Below are 21,740 nucleotides of genomic sequence, written 5' to 3'. Positions count from 1 at the left end.
CTCTTACCTTATCACTGACTTCATGTTGGCTAGTATGTTTCATTTTTCAGTTCTATTCTCAAATTCTGTGTCATTTGTTTAGCAGGTAAAAATACTAGATAATTTAATAATGGATTCCTTAAAACTTCTGTAAGAATGTTTTCCCTTTCTTTCTTGAAACAGATAATATACCTTAGAGAATCTCCGGAAAGTGTGTACAGGCATTTACTATTTGGGAATGTTTCATATGTTCCATTCAGGTAATAAAAGCATGCAATTGAACAGTGTCTACTTAAAAAAAAACATTATACTGATCTCCTAACCCTTTGGAATATGTAAATTGGTATTTTCTATCTTGACAATTTAAAATAAGTGGACTTTCATCTCCTAGTATACTTACCCCTGTCTATGTTAGGATTAGGCAGTTGAAGTCCAAATAATATTAAGGCTTTCTGTATGGCTACATTTCTTATTCTGCAGTTGACTAGCATAATGAATGAGGAAAATGTAAGCCATTGTTTCAAAATGACTTGTTGCTATAAGTAAGTGATGATTTATTTGGCAACCCTCTTAGCACCCTCATATTAAAGTTTAAAAGTATCAAATACATTGTGACTTTATGTAATACCCAAACTCAGATCCATAAAAGAGAGATTCTCTGTTCTCAGAGAAGGAATGGGTAGGAAACGGAAAAGATGAGTAGATATGGATTCTTAATATACTATTGAGGCTATTAAATCTGTTCTCTTACTGATGAAATTGGTTTGGATAATGGAAAAGACTGATGGACTGCTTGTCAAGATGATAGATGGTGTCCATTCTCCCTCTCTCTCTCTCTCCCTCTCTCTCTCTCTCCTCTCTCCTCTCTCTCTCTCTCTCTCTCTCTCTCTCTCTCTCTCCTCTCTCTCTCTCTCTCTCTCTCTCTCTCTCTCTCTCTTCCACATCTTGGTGGAATGGAATTTGTTTCTTGTTTTTGGATCAGCAGCCTTAAAATGCCATGTGATAGAAATTATGCCCATCGTGTGCTGTTTCAGTGCTGTGGCTATTTCATGTGACAGATTTTATCAGTTTAACAACTTTATTTATAAGCCCTCACTAGCATAATACGTTGGTGTAAATAGAATCTGGAAAAGCAATAAATAGATGCTAAAGAACTGGAGAACATCTGGTGGTTTTTTAGTCCTTACTAGACCACGTAGTGCTGATGTAGTGAAAATAGGTATACAGAAATATAGGCAAATGAGAAACATCAGCTATTTTGTCTTGCAAACTGAATTTGAGCTCATACATGTATTCCTCACAGGGATGCTGCATTTGGTACCTGTACTTTTCATCTAACTCTGCTTGACTGTTTCCAGGCAATAAATAAGGTTAGTATGTTAGTATGATTGTTATTTATTTAAACTTTTTGGAATCCTAAGGAAATTTAATCTCTGAAACTAGATAAACCAGAGAAATAAGTTAAAACAAGTTCCAATAGTGAGTATGCAAGAAGACTCTCAAGAATTCTTTGGTTTCCTTTCTATGTTATACCATTCATGCATTTTGACCTTCAAGATTGGCTGCTTGTTTATGTTAACTTGAGCGGTGAAAGCTTCATTATAAAGCGACCGTATTTTTCAGAGTATAAGATGCACCTTTTTCCCTCAAAAAAGAGGGTGAAAATTTGGCTGCGTCTCATACACTGAATACAGCATTTTTGGCCTCCTGAAACCCCGCCCCCCTTTGCAAAAATGGCCGTGCATAGCCTTTGGGGGCTTCCAAAGTTCTCCTGGGGACTGGGGAGGGCAGAAATGAGCAAAAAATGGGATGTTTTTTGCTCATTCCCCCCCCCGAGCACTCTACAAGCTTCCTAAAGGCTGTGCATGCCTTTTTTTTGGGGGGGGGGGGAAATGGATCTGTTTTCACAAAAAAACAGACTGTTTTTGGGAAGTCTGCAGAGTGCAAAAACTTCTTTTTATTTGCCTCTTCAAAATCTTGGTGCGTCTTATATTCTGAAAAATACAGTAAGTAGCATTTAAGCAGTAATAACTGTTATGTGGTGCTTTTTAAGTATTAGCAATAGCAATAGCAGTTAGACTTATATACCACTTCATAGGGCTTTCAGCCCTCTCTAAGCGGTTTACAGAGTCAGCATATTGCCCCCAACAATCCGGGTCCTCATTTTACCCACCTCGGAAGGATGGAAGGCTGAATTAACCCTGAGCCGGTGAGATTTGAACAGCCGAACTGCCGAACTAGCAGTCAGCTGAAATAGCCTGCAGTACTGCACTCTAACCACTGCGCCACCTCGGCTCATAACTATTCAAAGTTTCTAGCTTGAATATGTTGAATTTGAACTTACCATGTCTGCTAGTTTATAGAGGTTGTGCTGCTAATTTAGAAGGTTTCTGGTAGGAATGTTTAAATCAAATCAGTTACTATGCTGATGATTGGTAAATAAAGTGTTTAGAAAGAATGTTTCTCATCAACTCTACTGGATTTCTACATGTTAAATTCATTTCTTATGGATTATAGGCATTGCAGTATGGCTTCCTTGATTTCAATACGTTTGATGTAAATGAATATGAGCATTATGAAGTAAGTATCATTCACTTTTTTTAGTAATTACTTACAGTTACTATTGAGACTATTTTTGCATAAAATTGGCACTTTTATTTACATCACTTGAATGTTTCAAAATAAATTTAAATGGAGGTGGAAAAAATAAGTAACGAAACTTAATTTAAAATTGTCACATTACTATGCGAAGTGGCTTTTCAGTTAAGATTAAAAGCGTGATAGCATGTGGTCTATAATCCCAGATGAAATTGAGAGTATATATTCTTATATACAACAAGACCTTTATATTAAAAATCCTTTCTCCTTTGTTTTGTTCACTAAAACAGGTAGATTGAATGCTATATATCAGAAATGAAGTTTAAAAAAATGTGTTATTTCTTAACAGAGAGCAGAAAATGGAGACTTCAACTGGATAATACCCAAAAAAATCATGGCCTTCAGTGGACCTCACTCAAGAAGTAGAATTGAAAATGGTATGTTTAAATTATAAAGAATTTTATGACATTCCATAGGAAACTACCAGATACAGAATTGGACTGTTGGTCAATCTGGTAGTTGCGGCTGCCTTATTTTTACCCCAGGATATTCCCTTATCAGATTGAATGTTTGTGGAGAAAAACACCTTTGTATAGATTTGGATGCTCTTTTACCAATGAGTTGTATCTGACATATTTTTCTGCATTTGTTTTTTTCCTTCAAGGGTATCCACATCATGCTCCTGAAGCCTATTTTCCATACTTCAGAAGACATAATGTTACCACTGTAATCCGCCTGAATAAGAAGATGTATGACGCTAGAAGATTTAAAGATGGAGGGTTTGACCATTATGATCTCTTCTTTGCTGATGGAAGCATACCTAATGATGCTATCATCAAAGCATTTCTGAATATTTGTGAGAACGCTGAAGGTGCTATAGCAGTTCATTGCAAAGGTATTAAAGTGATGAATTCAGATCATTAATGTCTCATTGCTTATAATTGTGTTCATAAAATGCCTTAGCAATCCCTGTAGAACTCATCAGATGTGGCTCTCTGAATGCTGCCTCAGGATGTAATTTTAATGAGTTTGATCAAAATTAGATCATTTCACTCAAAAAGTTGAAATTAATCATAGCAGAGCGTACTCTTTATTTTCATTCTTAAAAGACAACAGGTCATTTTGTCTTAGGCTAAACTATTGTGGCCTCTTGCTACAAAACTAATGACCCTGTCTTTGCCATTGTCTGTATGCAAGCATGCTAATCTAATATGCTTGAGAAGCAAGTTACGAAATGTTAATATGTTCTGCTAAAAGCCTGATCTTACAAAAGATGCATGTACTGTATTTTTCGGAGTATAAGATTCACTGGAGTATAAGACACACCTTAGTTTTTGAAAAGGAAAATAGGGAAAAAAATCTGCCTACCAAGTATTCATCTGGCCAGCTTTTTTCGTCTAGTCCACTTTAGCTGGTTTTGAGCACATGTACGTGCACTTTTTATCCCCTGTTTGGGGATAAAAAACAGCTTCTAAAGCACAGCTGATCATTGGAGAGAGAAGCAATGAGAAAAGCAGGCAAAGCACAGAAGATTGCTTCATTCCTAAACACCTCAATAGGGCTGAAAAAAAAGCTTCGGAAAAGCTACATTCGGCATATAAGACGCAGCCAAATTTTCGGCCTCTGGGGTGTGTGTGTGTGCGTCTTATATTCTGAAAAATATGGTAATTGTTACAAGTATTTTCAATCAAAATTATTTGCACAAGTGAGTGATAGTGTAGAGAAGATCCAGGATATTATTTATACAAAATTTCAAACCCACTGAAAGGTTGTATTATTGATTTTGTATCCTCAATTGGTCTAATAAAAGTTTTTAGGAATTTTTTTCCTAAAAGCAAATTCAACAACCTTAGGTTTTTGAAAAACAGCTTTAAAGGTTGTCCCATTGTTAAAACTTTGAATTGAAGGTTCTTAAATTTCTTCAAGCCCAAATAAAATAAATTTCCTTATGTTTTTATACAGCTGGACTTGGCAGAACTGGTACACTTATAGCGTGTTATATTATGAAGCATTACAGGATGACGGCTGCTGAAACTATTGCCTGGATTAGAATTTGTAGACCTGGCTCTGTGATTGGAACTCAACAACATTTCTTGTTGGAGTATGTAAACATTTAAATAGGGATGCCTGTATTTATGTCTGTATGCAATTCTAGGATGATTAAGTGTTAAATATAATAATTGTTTTTAGTACCAAACTGGACCTCTTTAATCTGGTGTCCTTCAGATATCTTGTCTACCCTGGCCGTTGATGAAGGAATAACAGTCCATTCATGTCCGGAAAGTACCAACTTAAAAAAAGCTACACTTAAATGTATAATAGTTGTTCTTTTTTCATACATACATACGAAATAGGTGTTGGTGTACTCACATACAGGTAGTCCTATTTTTGTGACTACAATTGGGATCAGCTACTTGATCACTAAGTGAAGTGATCATATGATCTTCAGCTTTCCTTTGCTTTGCAAGATTTGCAAAGGTCATAAACATGAAAATTGAAAGTTACTTTTTCAATCTGCAAATACTGCAAATGGTCACTAAACAAGGACAACCTGCATATGTTGCAACCATCATCATATTTTTGAACCATATAGCCGTATAGAGAGTTACTAGTTATTTGCTTTTTAAGGAACTGGTCATTGCTTTTAAGTTCTGAATGGGATGAGACACTGCATTATAAACAACCTGCAATTGCCACTGTTTGTTCAGAATTATACACGTCTATTCAGTGACTAAGTGTGTTATACCACATTAGGTTAAAAATACTTGGTTTAGGGATATTAACCTATAATATTGTTTATATATTTGGCTTAACAAATTATATGAATCCAGTCTTGTTTTTTTAATTATGATTTATAGCAGTCCAATGTGGAAAATGAATTTATAGTTCATCAACAAATTTTGCATAACAAGATAATGGATTAATCAGTGTATTATCCTAAACTATATTTATCAGTGATGGTTAACCTTGGTACTGAGGGCTCAATGTGCACGCGTGAGCGAATGCACTGGTGCATGCCCCAATCTCCAAAATGCAATGCGAACACCCCCTGCCCATTCGTCCTGCCCCGCGTGCACATTCTCTGTACATGCTTTCCCACCCACCCCCTGCGCGTGCATCCCCTCCATTTTGGCTTTCAGGTTGGTGCAGAAGGCTTTTCAGGCCCAAAACGGGGCATTGGGGGGCTTCATGAACTCCACAGTTTCTTTCTACAGCACGCCCTAGCTTCCTTCTTCATTCCTGCCTCCCGTGCCTTCCCCAATCTTAGCAGTTTCTCCCTCCAGCACACCCTAGCCTTTTCGTCCATTCTTACCATGGAGAGGCACCTACAGAGGTTGAAACCTGCAGAGATTGGGAAAAGCACAGGCAGCTGAAATGCAGGAGATCGTTAGGGTCCACTGGGTGGAGAAAAGTAGGGCACACTGGGGGTGCGGGAACTGCGAAGATTAGGGAAGGCCCCGCCCCCACACATGCACAGCAGAGATGCAAAGACCAGCTGTTCAGTGGGAGGCACGCGCACATTCGCAGTGGCCTGGGCTGGGTCGATGGCTGGCATGCCTGCAGAGAGGGCTCTGCGTGCCACCTGCGGCATGCATGCCATAGGTTTTCCATGATGGATATCTATGGCTACAAGTGCATCATTCCATATGGTCAGTTTTGCTTATTAAATATGTTCTTTGACAGTCATTCCAATAACACTGAAAAATAAAGTTTGGCCTTCATTTTCAAAATCACACTTTGTTAGGTCTGATTCTGTTTTTCTGGTAGGTCTTTATACCCCAAAAATCCAAGCTGTTTAGGGATGAAGATGGCTTTTGAGGAGCCTCTGTATCTTGCCAGCCTGCCTTTCATACTGTCCCAGTAGCTCAACGTTTTGGAAGAGGCACAAAAAAACAATGTGGGGAAGAAGAATGAGTAACAGTCATGGCTTTTTCCATTAGCGAACACTTTTGTTAGAGCAAAATGGATGGAACCAGATGGAAGACAGAAATAGTTGCATGCAATTTAATAGTGGCATTGTATAATTTCTAGGAAACATGATGCTAGAACTACAACTGATGTTATATCTGTGTCCTTGCAACAATTAATGTCTGATACTGAAACAACTTCATTTGAATTATAAATATAGTCATATATTGGAATGAGCTGGTTTCTAACTTAGCTTCTTTCTATTATAGGAAACAGTCAGAACTTTGGATGGAAGGTGATGTTTTTCGTTCAAAACTAAAGAAGACTCCAAAACTTGCAGTGACAAAAATCCTTTCAGGAGTAGATGACATTTCAATTAACGATTCAAAAAATCAGAATGCCAGCAGAAAAGATTCTGAACCGGTAATCATCCGCATGGTGTGCTGTTGGAAACCTTAGGATTTTTTTTTTTTAATGTGGGTATAATAAAACAAAAGTGGTTGGATTCATTTGTATGGCTGTTCTGTATTTCTGTTCCTATCAAGCATTCCAAATAATAGAGAAAATAATGAACAGGACATTCTGCAAGACAAGTATAGTCATAATGGTACTTTTTGCCAAAATACCTTTCTGCTGCTCAGGGTTACCTTTTGTCTTACTGATTTGACCTTCACAAAAACTAAACTAAAATGCTCAGAACATTTTCCATAAGAACTATTGGAACTGGGATAAACAATGCACCCCTATCTTGTATTGTGGTAAATATGAATCTTCAGTAATAGGTCTTGGAAGCTTTGTTATAAATAACTTTAATGACTTACCATTTATTTGCAGTACAGTGATGAGGAAGAAACACACACAGTAACACAAGGGGACAAGCTCCGTGCCCTTAAAAGTAAAAGGCAGGCAAAAGCATATTCAGTTCCATTAACGTAAGTTTAACTTTATTTTGATTTTGTAAATACAAACACTTTTTTCTTTGAAATTTGATTTGGTTGTGTTCCGTGTTATATTTAAAAGCTCGTTGTAATTCTTTGTGATTGAATCACTTACAAGCCTGCTTGTGATTTTATTTTATTATCACCCAAATTATTTGGTCTGTCACTAAGGTGTACATGTAACCTTTCTCAAATGCTTTTTTAAATTTAATGTTACACCAACATCGCAAAGCATTTTTATATTTTTTATCAACATCAGCAGCATTGAAAATGACTCCTGAATGAAAGGACAGACTCATTATTTTGGTCAGAATAACCTTGTTTCTAGGGGCCTTTGCTTAAGAAGCTGTTTTATGCCAGCCCTTGTGCTGGGAATCTTTAAATGTGTATGGTAAGTTTGCTTTTATTAGGGTTAGGAAAAGAAGCATAACTGATTAAAAATGCCATGCTTTTAAGATACATATTTAAATATTGAAAAACAACAGTGTCCTCAGTGCTACATTTTGTGTGTACAGTATAGGTAAAATGTAATATACATAGAACAGATATAATATGTTAATCATCCACAGAGTGCATGTGATATTGGAAGGTCATTTTGTAAATAAATGGTGTGGTTGGCCATTAAAAAAAAAACAGTACTTGAACCAGTCTAGAAATAATTCATACTTTAAGATGAAAGTGAGTTGCAGAATAATGGCAAAGGTTCTCCTTCTTAAACAGCTAGCCTTTGCCCAGTGAGTGGAAAACATTTTCCATAGTGAAAATTAATGGACATTTCTTTTAAATGAAATGTACCACTCATCTGCAAAGTTCTTGATTTTCCCACCCCCTTTTGACTTCATGTTCATCTCTTCCTTCCTCACCCTCACCCCTTTTTAGATGTCTCCTAGCTATACTGGCCTCTGCTCTGAGTAGCATTGTCATCTGGTGGATTGTGTGTGGCTCCCTTCTTCCCAACCTGCTATTCTGTCTAGATGGTTTAAGAACATAGGTCCATCAGAACCTCCCTTGGGAGAGCCACTGTGTAAGTGTCCCTATTACATTCTCTTCAGTAGCTCATTTTCTTGCCTTAATCATAAGCACATTGCATCTGGCTTTTACTACCATCTCCCCTTGACCCTCCTTCTTTTAACTTATTTAGGTACTTTTAGAAACAAAAAGGGATGTAGTACAAGGGGTGATTTATCTGCCTTAGAATTTTCTTTTGAGCTGGAAGTCTCTTCACATCTGTGTGCTGGTCCAGATATTTTGTGTAGAAAACATATATGTGTGTGGTGCTGTTTTTAATGTATGGTGAGATTGCTTCCTTTTGTCTGCATGTATGAGGAATGTAATCTCTTCCTGGAATCCTTTGGGGTTGGACCTGATGACTTGTGTTTTCACTCCATGCGTGTGAAGAACTGTAAACAAATAAGCCCGTAGTCTAGACATTGTTATAGTTCTGTTATATACCTGCTCCTCATTTAATGACCAAGTTCATTTCCTTAATAAATATTTTTATTGTACATTTTTCTTTATAATACATTACATTTCCAGTTTTCCAATGGCAGTGTACTGACTCTGTCCAGTCCTTTTTGAGTATACATTGTTTCATAGATTATAACCAATATTCTCTTAAGCATACATTTATAGTCTCTTTTAATTACATAATGTTGTACATAGGCATTGTTTTGATCATTGTACCATAACATTCTATAGATTAATCTCTCTCCTCCTCTGTAGTTCCTTCTCCTCCCTTTTCCTCTTCTGCTCTCCCCTCTTCTACCTTCTCCGCTTGCCTCTCCTTTCCTTCTCTCCTTTTCCCTCTCTACTTCCCTCTTCTTCTTCCTTCTCCTTTTCCCTCGACTTTTCTCTCTGACCAAGTTTATTTCCAGTGACCAAGTTGTTAAATGAAGTGATTACTGAAATAGAGAGAGAGGGGAAGGAGATGAAGGTCATTGGTTTTTTCCATCTCATTCAGCTAAGTTCTCTCTTGCAGCTCTGCCAGCATTATTCTTACTGGCATGCATTGTTGCCAAGCACATGAAATTTGGTGATAAATGCATGCATTGGTCAGAAAATGAATGATTTATTACAGTAGTATTTGCAAATGGTAAATAAGGAGTGGGTGTATGCCTTTTTCCTTTCCTTCCTCTCCTGTCTTCATGAATGCTTTGAAAAAATTGGAGCATTCCAATTAATCAACGTACTATTTGGTTGTACACAAAGTAATTCAATTAATAAAAAAAGGTTAACATCTTTTAGATTGTTGTTGTTTTAGACCATCAGCAGGGGACAGTGTTTTAAGTCTTAAGAATACTTAATAGAATACTAAGAGAGGGGGGTCAAGTCCACAACTCTATTCATATTTATTTCTTGTTTGATTGATTGACTGACTGACTGACTGAGGCTTCTGTGCTGCCAAATTCCTATAGGCTGTAAGAGGTTTACAAGCCACCAAAATAAATGCTACAAATAGAAAAAATCAAATATAGAAGCACCCCAGGAAACAGCAGGTGAAATGCCATCCCATGATGTTTGGCAAAATCTCCACATTCCCAAATACACTATATTGCCAAAAGTATTCGCTCACAACTGAGTCTGATTATGTGGAGGGTGAGCAAATACTTTTGGCAATATAGTATATCCCAAAGATCCATGTCTTCATAGCCATTTGGAAGCCCAGTATTGGGAGGAGGGCAGGTAAACTGTTCCAAAGGAGTCATCTCAAAAAGTTTAACCCCAAAGTCAATAGCATCCCTGAAAACAGGGATCTTCAGAAAGCTCAAATTACCTGATTTCATTGGTTGTTCAATGCATAGAATGTGGTCTCATAAGTATCCATGTCTGAGCCATAAAAGTTTTAAAAGTTGAAAAATAGCATCTTTAGTTGCAGCTAGAAGCTAATTGGCAGGCATTGCACCTGTCATACTGTCACAGGGACAAATTTTGATGCACCCACAAATTATACAGGGAGATGCATGCTATATACTAGTTGAACTTTGCAAATGTACTTCTAGACAGACCAAGCATATGAGATTGAGAGTCCATCCGTAAGATGATTGACTGTGCAAAATTCATTGATCCATGTACTTAATGCACAAGGTGCAATTGAAGAAAGAACCTGCTATCCACACCCACCAAGTGCTATTTCAGCTGGAACAATGAATCCAGGACAATTCCAAATTGTCAGCCAAATCTGTTTAGGGCAGCAGAACCTAACCTAGTATAATCTTTCAAATTCATAGCCCCTTATTCTTGGCTAAGATTCAATCAGAGCTTATTTTTCTCTATATCTTTCCAGCTCTCCACGTTGTTGTCACAAAGACACCATTGTCTCCTTCTGCAGTGTCCTGTGGCTGATAATTTGATAGTTTAATTTCTAACTAGTTAGAGGGACAAGAGCCACATGTGACCTTCTAAATGTGCTCTCTCTCCCCCCCCCTTTCCTGCTCTTCCTAATGTTGTTTGTTCTTTGCTCTTATTTTCTTATTTGGATAGTAATGAAATATTGTTAACAGGACAGTAAAATTATTTGAATTACATTTAGGCATATTCATCATTGGACATTGTGTGATTCTTTGGAATATTTCATATTTTTCTCTACTTCTCTTAGAATCTTGTATTGACCACCTTCTGTTATGTTGTAGTATTTAGCTCAGAATTCTTCTCTTTTTCTAAGTGATAATATGCTTTAATGAATAACCAGATTATATTCCTCTTGAGAAAACTGCTCATCATTTTATTTGAATTATTATTACTGAAAGATAGCACATTTTGTATATTTTTATTTTAAAAATTGTAAAACATGTGACATTTCTCCTGTATATATTGTGTGAGGTGTTTGAAACATTAATGTCGGGTTTCCTGGGAATGAATAATTCCCTTTTTCATTCTTGACTGTACCAATAATGAAATATTCACTCCAGTGAGATAAGTTATTGGATGGTGGCACGTTACCAAAAGGATGAGTCATTTAATCCTTAACTATTCTTCACAATTTTCATTACAGTGGTAGTCATGAGTAGATATTGCTCATTTAAAAATTAGCAGAATTTGCGGGATAGAAAATTGTAGTTTATTGTTGGAAGAAAAGTGTTGCCATCTCCAAATTCTCTTCCCTTCCAAGTGAGATTTTTGTTACTTTGTGGTTACTTTATATCTCAGGCAGGTGTGTCCAACCCATGGCATCACATGCAACCCTGGACAGCTAGTCATGTGACCCACAAGATTGTTAACTTTTGACATTATGTGATTTTAGAGATATCTTATAATACATTAACTGTATTATATATTTTATATATGGCCCAAGACAATTCCTCTTCACTCAGTGCAGCTCAGGCAAACCAAAAGGTTGGGCATCCATGATTTACAGTATGCTTACTGAAATTTGGCTATTTAAAAAAAAATAGAGATAGATTTCCATACATTTGAAGGGATTATCAGAATCTGGAAGTTAAATATATATTGGTGATTTTTTAAAAAGATATTACAGAATAACACAGTTGGAAGGGACCTTGAAGGTCTTCTAATCCAACCCCCTGCTCAAGTAGGAAACCTGTACCATTGCAGACAAATGGTTGATTATCCTACTTTCCACTGATATGGGGGAGGATAATTTTTGGGGGGAGAAATATAAACACTACACTCATAGCTTTGCAACTTTCAAGAGTACAGTATAGCATCTCATTTTGTCTTTTCTATGAAATACATAAGTGTACAATTATTATTTGGATACACTTGCCTTCTGGCATACTACTAAAGAGAGTTTTTTCCCATTAATCAGTTCATTTTGATAGTTGAAGAGTATATTAATATGCATATAGCTGATTCTTGATCTTCTGTTATCCTTTTTGGCATATATATATTTTTAAAAGAATCTTATTTCTCTCTCTGAGAAGCCCTAAACCAGAAAAAAAGGTGGAAATAGTGTTTTCCCTGAAACCCATAAAAACTTAAAACATGAAGACTAAATAAATCTGTCCACACTACACCAATTTTCAGATCTGGAAACCACATAACGCATCACTCTTATTGTGCATTATATGTTTTCAGTATGTTTGATATAATATATTTTTCCAACTCTTTTCAGAGTAATTCTGCAATCCAGTGTTCAGAAAAGTAAACAGTCTGAACCTAGCATTTCTGACAGTGCAGGCCTTTCTAAAAGAACTACCAGGTCTACTGCAAGAAAAAGCAGTTTTAAAAGGTGAGAATTACTATCCTGAATTCCAAAACCTATCAATTAATGAAGACTGAATTTTTACATTTTCATGATTCATTTAAAATCATTTTTTTGGCTGTGGTGGTAACCATAATTTAGACTGGTAAAAAGGAACCACAACCTTTCACACTTCATGGTAGGCACAAAAAAGAAATAATTGGTAGACATAAAATTCCTGGTATGAATGCAAAGTTAGATCATGGTTTAATGTTATCTCTGAATCAGTTCAGCACATTCTTTGCATGTAGTTAGAAAACTGAATTAATATCTGAACTATCTGAAATTAATTTGGAATTTCTGTCTTGTATGTTTTGTGAAATTTGTAGATTATCATCCTCAATTACAAGAGCAAGTCCAATAAAAAAGGAATTAGAACATATTTTTTCAAGGAGCAGCCTAGAAAAATGAAGTAATTCCCTTTTCAGATTACATAGACTCAGCATAAGTATATAAATCATTAGTTAAATATTTTGAATGAGTGTGTAATATAACTCCTTATAAAGAGGTCCTTCCACTACTTTGAGAATAAAATATTTGTGCAAAAGGAGTTTAGTCTCTCACCATGCTCACAGGTTTCGGGAATAGAGTTAGTTGGAGGGGGAGAACCCATGGGTTTTTAATATGCAGCCTTTTTCAGTGGTTTTGAGTGGTTCACGAAAACATTGTGTGGCTTCATAACTCAATGAAGAAGAACGTATTTTCCCATCTTTAGTAACAGGCAACCTGTTCATAATTACAAGTTCCAATTTACATACAAATCAAGAGTTAAAAACAGACTTCGTAATAGATCTTATTCTTAACCCAGAGTTAAACCAAGGTTTCTAAAACCCATTCTAAAACCAAACCCATTCTAAAATCAAGGTATTGAAGAGGCAAATTTTTTTAAAAAGTTTTTGCACTATGCAAACCTCCCCAAAACAGCCCATTTTTCGTGACAACGGGCTTGTTTCCTTCCCCAAAGGCATGAATAGCCTTTAGAGGGCTTGCAGAGTGCTCCTGGTGGGTGGCCTCCCAAAAAACGGCCCATTTTTTGTCATTTCTGCCCTCCCCAGCTTCCAGGAGTTCTCTAAAAGCTTCCTTGGGGCTATGCATGGCCATCTTGGTGAAGGGGATTGGGTTTCGGGAGGCAAAAAATGCTGTATTCGGTGTATAAGATGGACCCAGATTTTTTTTCTTGAGAAAAAAAGGTGTGTCTTATGGTCTGAAAAATACGGTACATTGATCAAGTGCTCTGCCAGCAGAAACAAAGTCTTAGGTGTTGCAGATTGTCAGCGATTTCCTTCTCCAACACATGGATAAATACACCTGGAAACATCTACTACCTATCTACTCTCTCTCTCTCTCCCTACCTTCCTACTGTATTTCTTTCTCTCTATTTCTTACTGTATCCCTCTACCTACCAACCTACCTACTCTCTCTCTCTACCTATTTACTGTATTTCTCTCTCTCTCTACCTATCTACTGTATTTCTCTCTCTATCTCTTTCTATTTCTCTCTCTCTATCCCTCTACCTACCTACACACTCTCCCCCCACCTACCTACTGTATTTCTCTATTTCTCTCTGTTTGTGTCTATCCCTTTACCTACCTACCTACCTACCTACCTACCTACCTACCTACCTATCTACCTACTGTCTCTCTCTCCCTACCTACCTACTGTATTTCTCTCTCTTTCTCTCCCTCTCTATCCCTCTTTTCCTACCTTCTAAATTTGCCTCTTCAAAACCTTGGTGCGTCTTATACTCCAGTGCATCTTATACTCCGAAAAATACGGTATGTAGATACACATGCAGTGAAAAGGACTCATCTCTTTATAATTTATTCTGTTGCTGAACCACTTCTATTTTTAATATTTTTATCTCTTGTAACATAAATCCATGGTTCTATCTTTTGAACTATAAAGGAAGAAAAAATAGGCATTGATATTTTGATGATAACCTTCAAATATTTGAACAGCACCATAGGATCACCCCAGTGGTGGGTTCCTACCAGTTTGGACCAATTCAGCCGAACCAGTAGTAGTTTGGCAGCCTGGGTTGCTGGAACTGGCAGCAACCCAGGCCTGCCACGCCACCGAACTGGTTCCCCAGGCTGCACTGTTGGCACCGCCATCTTGTTTTTCAGTTCTGCGCATGCTCAGAACAATTTTAATTGCACTGTTCATGTGTGCATGCAAAGCAAGCATGTGAGCGAACCAGCAGTAGTGCTTGCTGGGATCCACCCCTGGATCAGCCTCAATTGTCCCTTCTGAAGGTTTTATATAGGCAGCTATTTAAATCATTCTTCATAGGGCTTCATTTCTAGTCTCCTGGAGTCTTTGAATTCACTGTTTTCATTGTCTTTCTTTGAACTTTTTCAATTTTCAATGAATCATTGAAGTGTGATGGCCAGAACATGATACAGTATTTTAATCATAACAGAATATAATAAAATAATTATGGAGCCACTGCTAATTCATATTTATTTTATTGCACTTGAGTCTATGAAGTTTCAATCTGTTACCTTTGACAGTTTTCTCTAAGTAGTACTTTTCTACAAAAAATATTCTCAGATTTTATTTCTGTCTTCTAGGGTTAGGCTATCCCACTCAATTTTGTATCATCTGCAAATTTGATAAGCGTTCTATCTACCTTATCACCCAAATAATTAGTGAAAATAGTGAAGTTTATTGTGTCTCATTTATCTGATAAAGAAACAGTGATCAGCTTTTCTGAGTACAATTTTTAAGCCAGTTAAAGCATCAAATTAATTCTTGTGTCATGCAAAGCATGGCATGTTATCAAATGCTGTGCTGAAGCAATAGTATACAGAATACCACAGAAATGAGTACATCCCCTCACATTTTGTATATATTTAAGTATATATTTTCATGTGACAACACTGAAGAAATGATACTTGGCTACAATGTAAAGTAGTGAGTATACAGGTTATTTAACAGTATAAATGTGCTGTCCCCTCAAAATAACATCACACAGTCATTAATGTCTGTATACTCACTATTTTACATTGTAGCCAGGTGTCATTTCTTCAGTATTGTCATATGAAAAGATATACTTAAACATTTTAAACAATATGTGAGGGGCTATACTCGCCGTGACCCGTCAAAAGCGCGGAGGACAAAATCGCGCTCGACGAAAGCGCGCATGTGATGTCATCACAGCACGACGAAAAAAATTAAAAATTGAAATAAAATTAAAATTAAAGCAAGCCAATTCACATAAAGGTAAGGGTTAGGGTTAGGGTTAGGTTAGGGTTAGGTTTAGAGCGTTAGGGTTACGTTTAGCGTTAGGTTAAGGGTTAGCGTTAGGTTTAGCATTACTTTAACGGTTAGGTTTAGGGTTAGATTTAGGGTTAGGTTAAGGGTTAGGTTTAGGGTTAGGGTTAGGGTTAGGTTTGGGGGGGTTAGGGAAAGGTTTTCGCTTTTTTTTACATTTTTCGATCACAGCGCGATGTTTTCGTCGCGCTGTGATGATGTCAAATGCGCGCTTTCGTCGAGCGCGATTTTGTCCTCCGCGGTTTTGTGGTGGAACCATACTCACTTCTGTGATATACTGTATAACCATGATGGCGAACCTATGGCATGCATGCCACAGGTGACACGCAGCACACTCTCTGTGGGCATGCAAGTTGTTGCCCCAAATTCAGCATGTGTGCACGCCTCCCGCCGGCCAGTTAGTCATCGAGTCTCTGCTGGGCATGCATGGGGGTGGGATGCTTGGGGGAGCTGCACGTGCAGGGGCAGGGTACATGCGGTAAGGCCCCCACACATGCACAGAGAGGGCATGTGTGGTGGGGCTGCACGTGCAGCAGTGGGGCGCATATATGCAGGTGCCGCATATATGCAGGTGCCGCATATATGCAGGTGCCATACACACATTGCATTTTGGGGAGTTGGATGCACCCGCGTTCGGGCATATGCACACTTTAGTCCCCCCCCCTCTCTCTCATCACTTTGTTCATGGATAAACTTGAAGGTTTCCTGATGCTTAGGAAAAGGGCTCACCCTTGTTGAAAGGGAAATGCTGTATTACGATAAGAGTCTGGTTGATGTCAACATACAGATCCTATTATCATTAGAGATAGACTAATGTTATAAAGCGCTTTATAGGTACAGGATGATTGCTGCAGGGGGGTTGTTCACAAATAGTACTAATATAAGACGAAGCCCTCAGAGGTATATAAATATATCAGTTGGCTTTAAAACTGGAATCTTAAGCTCATGGAATATAATTTTCAAGAGTATTTAAATAACTCCCTTCCCTCTTTCTCTTGAAATTGGCTGGAACCTTATACTACAAATGAAAGAGTCGTCCTTTGTTGCTTCAGTTAGCACTTTAGGGAAGGAGATATTATGTTGAGACGATGAGTGGAGAGAGGATGGATTTTAAGACACTTGAAGAATAGGAACGGAAACACAGTAAGTGTTAACCCTATTATTTAAATAGAGCTGGGGGGTTTTTCCCCACTTTTTCTACTATTTTTAAAGTAACGGTTTTTAAAAGGTGGTGTTTTTTTAACCTTTCAAAGTCCACCACTTGCTTCTAACAATGTCAGTTGCGCTTGGCTTCCAGATTTAAATTGGAAGATGAATGAACTGACAGAGCATCATCTGTTTAATCCTTACCACTTACAATATTTTTCCTTTACTTTTTTTCTACTTTTCCCACAGTCTCATGCCTCAGAGGGAAAGAAGGAAAGGGGATGCTTCACAACAAATACGCTTATGGTACTTTTATCCCACTGCTTTTCCTTCATGAATCTGAGCTTGTTTTCTAACAATGTAACCTGAATGGCTGACCCTTATTGTTGAGGTTATATTATTTTCAGAAATTTAGTCTTTCAATCACCCCTTCCCTCCTCTAAGATGTTTTTGGTTTACTTGCTGGCTTAGTTTTAACTGGTTGTTATGATGGTTAAATTGTTCGTTTCTAACTGCTATTTATATACGTATCTTATATATCTTACCCCCCGTATATGTCTTTATCATTTCAGCACTACTCCTAAGACAAGGACGAGAAGTGTGCTGCGTTGAACAATGGAAATTCAAGAGAATGCAGAGAGAGAAAAAGAGACATTGTTTTCAATTAAAACATTGAAGATTGATTTTTTTTCTTTTAAAAAGTGGTCTATTTTAGCTCTTATACAAGAGTGTTAATTTATTGTCATTACAACAATGATTTTTTTACTGCTTTAATAATGGCCTGTAAATTTTAGCCTTTTGTCTAATATCTCTTTTATCAAGAGAACTTTTTTTTGTACAATGCTTAGGGATAAAATGTGATGGCAATCATTTGATCTTATGTCCAACAATTGATAGGGGGAATGCATATATTATTTGTTTGATGTATAAATTTCCATCCAAAACTGGTTTTCTCTTATGATAGAAACAGAGAAATTGGGAAAGTATACTCTTCTTCCCTTCATTCCCCCAATAATATGATTGCTCTTTGCATACATTACCTATCCTAATTGTATTAGGATTTTTATCATATATTTCTAAACTACTATCCACCAAAGAGTGCTTTATTTTCATAGATTTAGTTCCTAGTCTTGCAAATTATACCACTGCCTAAAGTGTTACTTACTACTTTTAATTAATAGAAACAGCTGGGAAGAATTGTAACAAATTGTGTGCTGTTGGAATATCACAGTCTTAATTGTTAAACTACTAGTGAATTAAAACCTGTTGTACAGCTACTTCAGATTATAATTGGACAAAATGCAGTAGAAAAATACGGCTTTTCAAATGTTCTCTATGTACTTATACATTTACCCCTTTCTCATTAAAAGAAATGCTAACACTGCTTACAAATTGGAGATCCTGTTCTCAGACACCATTCCTTCCTAGCATTAAAGATTGCATGGTAGTGATTCTCCTAATAGTCAGGTATTCATTTTCTTCAGAAATAGGTGGTTGAATTTGTTTTCTTCTGTATGCAAAATTAGTGGCATGTCAATGTTGTGATTCCAATGACATGTCAACAGGTTGAATAGAAAAGGAGTTTAATTTGCCATTTCTCCATGTCATTAAAATTCAAAGTTTATAATTACAAATCGTCTCGATTTACGAGCACGAATCAGCCTAAATTTTCTGTTGCTAAATGAAATGATTGTTAAGTGAATTTTGTCCTATTGCATGATTTTCTTGCTCCGATTGCTAAGTGAATCTGCTTTCCCCATTGACTTTGCTTGTCAGAAGGTTGCAAAAGGTGATCACATGACCCTGGGACATCGCAACCGTCATAAATATGAACCAGTTGCCAACTGGCCAAGTGACCATGGGGATGCGGCAATGATCATAAATCAGTCTTTTCAGTGTGATTGAATGCTTGAATGGTCACTTAATGGTTGTAAGTTGAGGACTACCTGTATTCACTTTTCAGTGCAGAAGCAGCAGCACATCTGTACTGAAATCTAAAGAAAGACAGTGGACTATAATTATTAACATTCTTAGACTTCAAAAGCTAAGCAAGAATTGTTATAACCATTATCTTGTCCCATTTGGATTTCAAAGTCCTTGCAAGGAAAATTTAGTTACAGGTAACACAGGTCATCCTGATGATGGGTTGTGACTCTTGTTAGCCCTCGCCAACACGATTGAAGATAAGAATTGCTGTCTAGTATCTGTAAGGATAGGGGTTGCCCATCCCTGGTACAGAGACTTTGCTGTACTGTAACCTGCTCTATATTTCTGTAGTAAAGAATAATATGTAAAAAAAAAAAATGCTTGCTGGATCTGAAGCTCAAAATATCTGTGGCTAACCATACCAATAAGAATGTTGGGAGTCTGTTTTGAACAGGTGCCTTGTAGGAGTAAGGTTAAATTTTAGGAATGTGGTTTTGCTTTTAAAAAGCCCACATACCATTAGTACTAAAGAGACCTGCGCCATGTTTTAGGCTGATCAGTCATTTTGATATTCATAACTACTTTAACAGTTTTATACCATTAAGTCTCTTATTGAATCCAAGCAGCCACTTCATGATGATTTGTCTCCAACCTGGCTCTTCAGAAATTTTATTGATTCATTCATTTCCATTGTAATGAATGTTCCCTTGATCTATTTTGCTGCTGATTGTCTTCCTTTTCTCTTTCCGCAGCATTGTAAACCTCTCAAGAGGACAAAGCCTTCATATAATGTGTCCAAAATATGATGATTTGAGTGTAGTCACATGTTTCATTTGAAATTTATGGATTTATTTTATCTCTGAACCATTTATTTGTTTTCTTGGCTATCTAGGACATTCTCAAGAATCTTCCACCACCAAAATTCAGAAGGACCAGTCCCCTTTTTATACTGTTTCTTCAAAGTCCAATGGTTGCTTCCATAGAGTGTCAAGGCCTACATGATCTGATCTTTCTAAACATAGACACATTGGTATCTATTTTTCATAAGGACTTCATTGTTACCTTACCAAGTACCGTGTATGGTGTATTTCTTGACAGTTTGTTCCCTTATTATTGTCTATCCTAAAAAGCAAAAGCTATTCACCATTTCATTGTCTATATTCATTGTCAATTTAAGACTATTTGTTCCATCTGTTGTCATTAGTTTAGTCTTCTTTAGTCTTAGACCTATTTTTTTCACTGTGCTCATTAAGTTTCATTTCTAGAGGTCTCAGATCATTTGTATTTTCAGCAGAGGGCAAGTTACTGGTGTTTCTTTTTCCAGTTTTAAAACCATCCTCATCTTTTTCCAGTCCAGCCTCCCTTATTCAGCTTATGGGTCAAATAAATGAGAAGAGAGTACGCAGCTTTGTATGATTCTGGTACCAACCTGGATCCTGTTTCATCATATTATTTCATACTTGGCTTCCTATCCCATGTACAGATAGTCTTCGAGATATAACCACAATTGAGCCAAAATTTATGTTGCTAAGTGAAACATTTGTTAGTGAATTTGCCCCATTTTATGACTTTTCGTGCCACGGTTGTTAAGTGAATCATTGGATTTGTTAAATTAGTAACATGACTGTTAAGTGATTCTGGCTTCCCCATTGACTCTGCTTCCCAGAAGGTCGCAAAACGGGATCACATGTTCCCGGGAAACTGATACTGTCATAAACATGAACCAGTTGCCAATTTTGCAACTGATTTTGAATTTTGATCACATGACCAAGGGGATGCTACAACGGTCGCAAATGTGAAAAGCAGTTTTAAGTCACTTTTTTCAGTGCTGTTGTAACTTTGAATGATCACTAAATGAACTGTTGTAAATCAAGGACTACCTGTATAGGCTTCACACAAGCACATTGAGGTATTCTGGGATTCCCTATTTTCTAAGGCCATTCTATATGCTAATATGGTTGATATACTTGAAGGACTTTTTATAATCAATGAGGTGTATATAAACATTTTTATATTCTATGAGTTTCTGAATTACCTTGAAAATACAATAATGTCCTTTGGTTTTTATATTTTTCTAAAATCCACTTGAACATCTGTTATTTCTTTCTCCACATAGAGCTATAATTTATGCCGGAAGATCCTAACAATACTGTATGATAGGTTTATATACTCTGTTAAGTCTACGCGTGGCCAGTCTGTTAGCCAATAATGTCATTTTCCAACTTTGCGGCATAGTTTGATAGAATCTTGATTTATTCTTCTATCACTTATCTTACTTCTATAAATATTCCATCCATTTTGGTAGCCTTCCAACTTAATAATGACTGGAATGTTACTCTAACTTTTGATTGAATCTGACTTTTGTAAATAAAAATGTCTCTAAATTATCATGGATATTAACATCTCTACTATACAGAATTTCAATATACTTCTTCCAGCTTTCTTTGTTCTTTTTTATATCAGTTACTATCCATTGGCATCATTTATCTCCATTGGCATCTTTTAGCATACCAGTTTGGGGTTGTATTTTCCTTTTAAATTAAGGGATCTTTTGGAAGACTTTTCCTTGCTTTTTCTTGTCTCTGTCCATTTCTGTTACATATATTGTTATAATATTGCTTGTCCCTTCTAACAGTTGTCCGGAATTTGTTATGTTCTTCCTGAGTTTTGTATCTGGTTTTTTCTCTTGGCAGTTTCTGCTATTTGTTCTGACATCTGGTATAGTTTCTCCTATTTCATAATTTTTGACACACTCTTTTCACATTCAT

The 21,740-nt window shown here is 36.8% G+C and overlaps 1 protein-coding gene across 6 annotated transcripts in view; it reads left to right on the top strand.

Moving 5' to 3' along the window:
* CDC14B (cell division cycle 14B) overlaps positions 1–20,349 on the top strand; it is a 51,547-nt gene extending 31,198 nt beyond the window's left edge. For 3 of the 6 annotated variants that reach the window (XM_032214545.1, XM_032214548.1, XM_032214549.1), the window contains 11 exons: positions 163–239; positions 1,283–1,349; positions 2,497–2,559; positions 2,927–3,014; positions 3,242–3,472; positions 4,540–4,678; positions 6,756–6,909; positions 7,321–7,418; positions 12,496–12,612; positions 17,296–17,352; positions 17,619–20,349. In XM_032214545.1, the coding sequence (XP_032070436.1) occupies positions 163–239; positions 1,283–1,349; positions 2,497–2,559; positions 2,927–3,014; positions 3,242–3,472; positions 4,540–4,678; positions 6,756–6,909; positions 7,321–7,418; positions 12,496–12,612; positions 17,296–17,352; positions 17,619–17,658 (1,131 nt within the window). In that variant the 3' untranslated portion in view covers positions 17,659–20,349. Of the gene's footprint in view, positions 1–162; positions 240–1,282; positions 1,350–2,496; positions 2,560–2,926; positions 3,015–3,241; positions 3,473–4,539; positions 4,679–6,755; positions 6,910–7,320; positions 7,419–8,303; positions 8,449–12,495; positions 12,613–16,931; positions 17,044–17,295; positions 17,353–17,618 lie in introns of those variants that run through there. The other 3 variants (XR_004255064.1, XM_032214546.1, XM_032214547.1) reach the window with 3 other exon arrangements.
* Positions 20,350–21,740: the final 1,391 nt, after the last annotated feature.

The sequence above is a fragment of the Thamnophis elegans genome, chromosome 3 (genome assembly GCF_009769535.1).
Source record: "Thamnophis elegans isolate rThaEle1 chromosome 3, rThaEle1.pri, whole genome shotgun sequence".
Classification (NCBI taxonomy): Eukaryota; Metazoa; Chordata; class Lepidosauria; order Squamata; family Colubridae; genus Thamnophis; species Thamnophis elegans.
The sequence above is the reverse complement of the archived record's forward strand: the minus strand, read 5'-3'. Positions and strand labels throughout refer to the sequence as shown.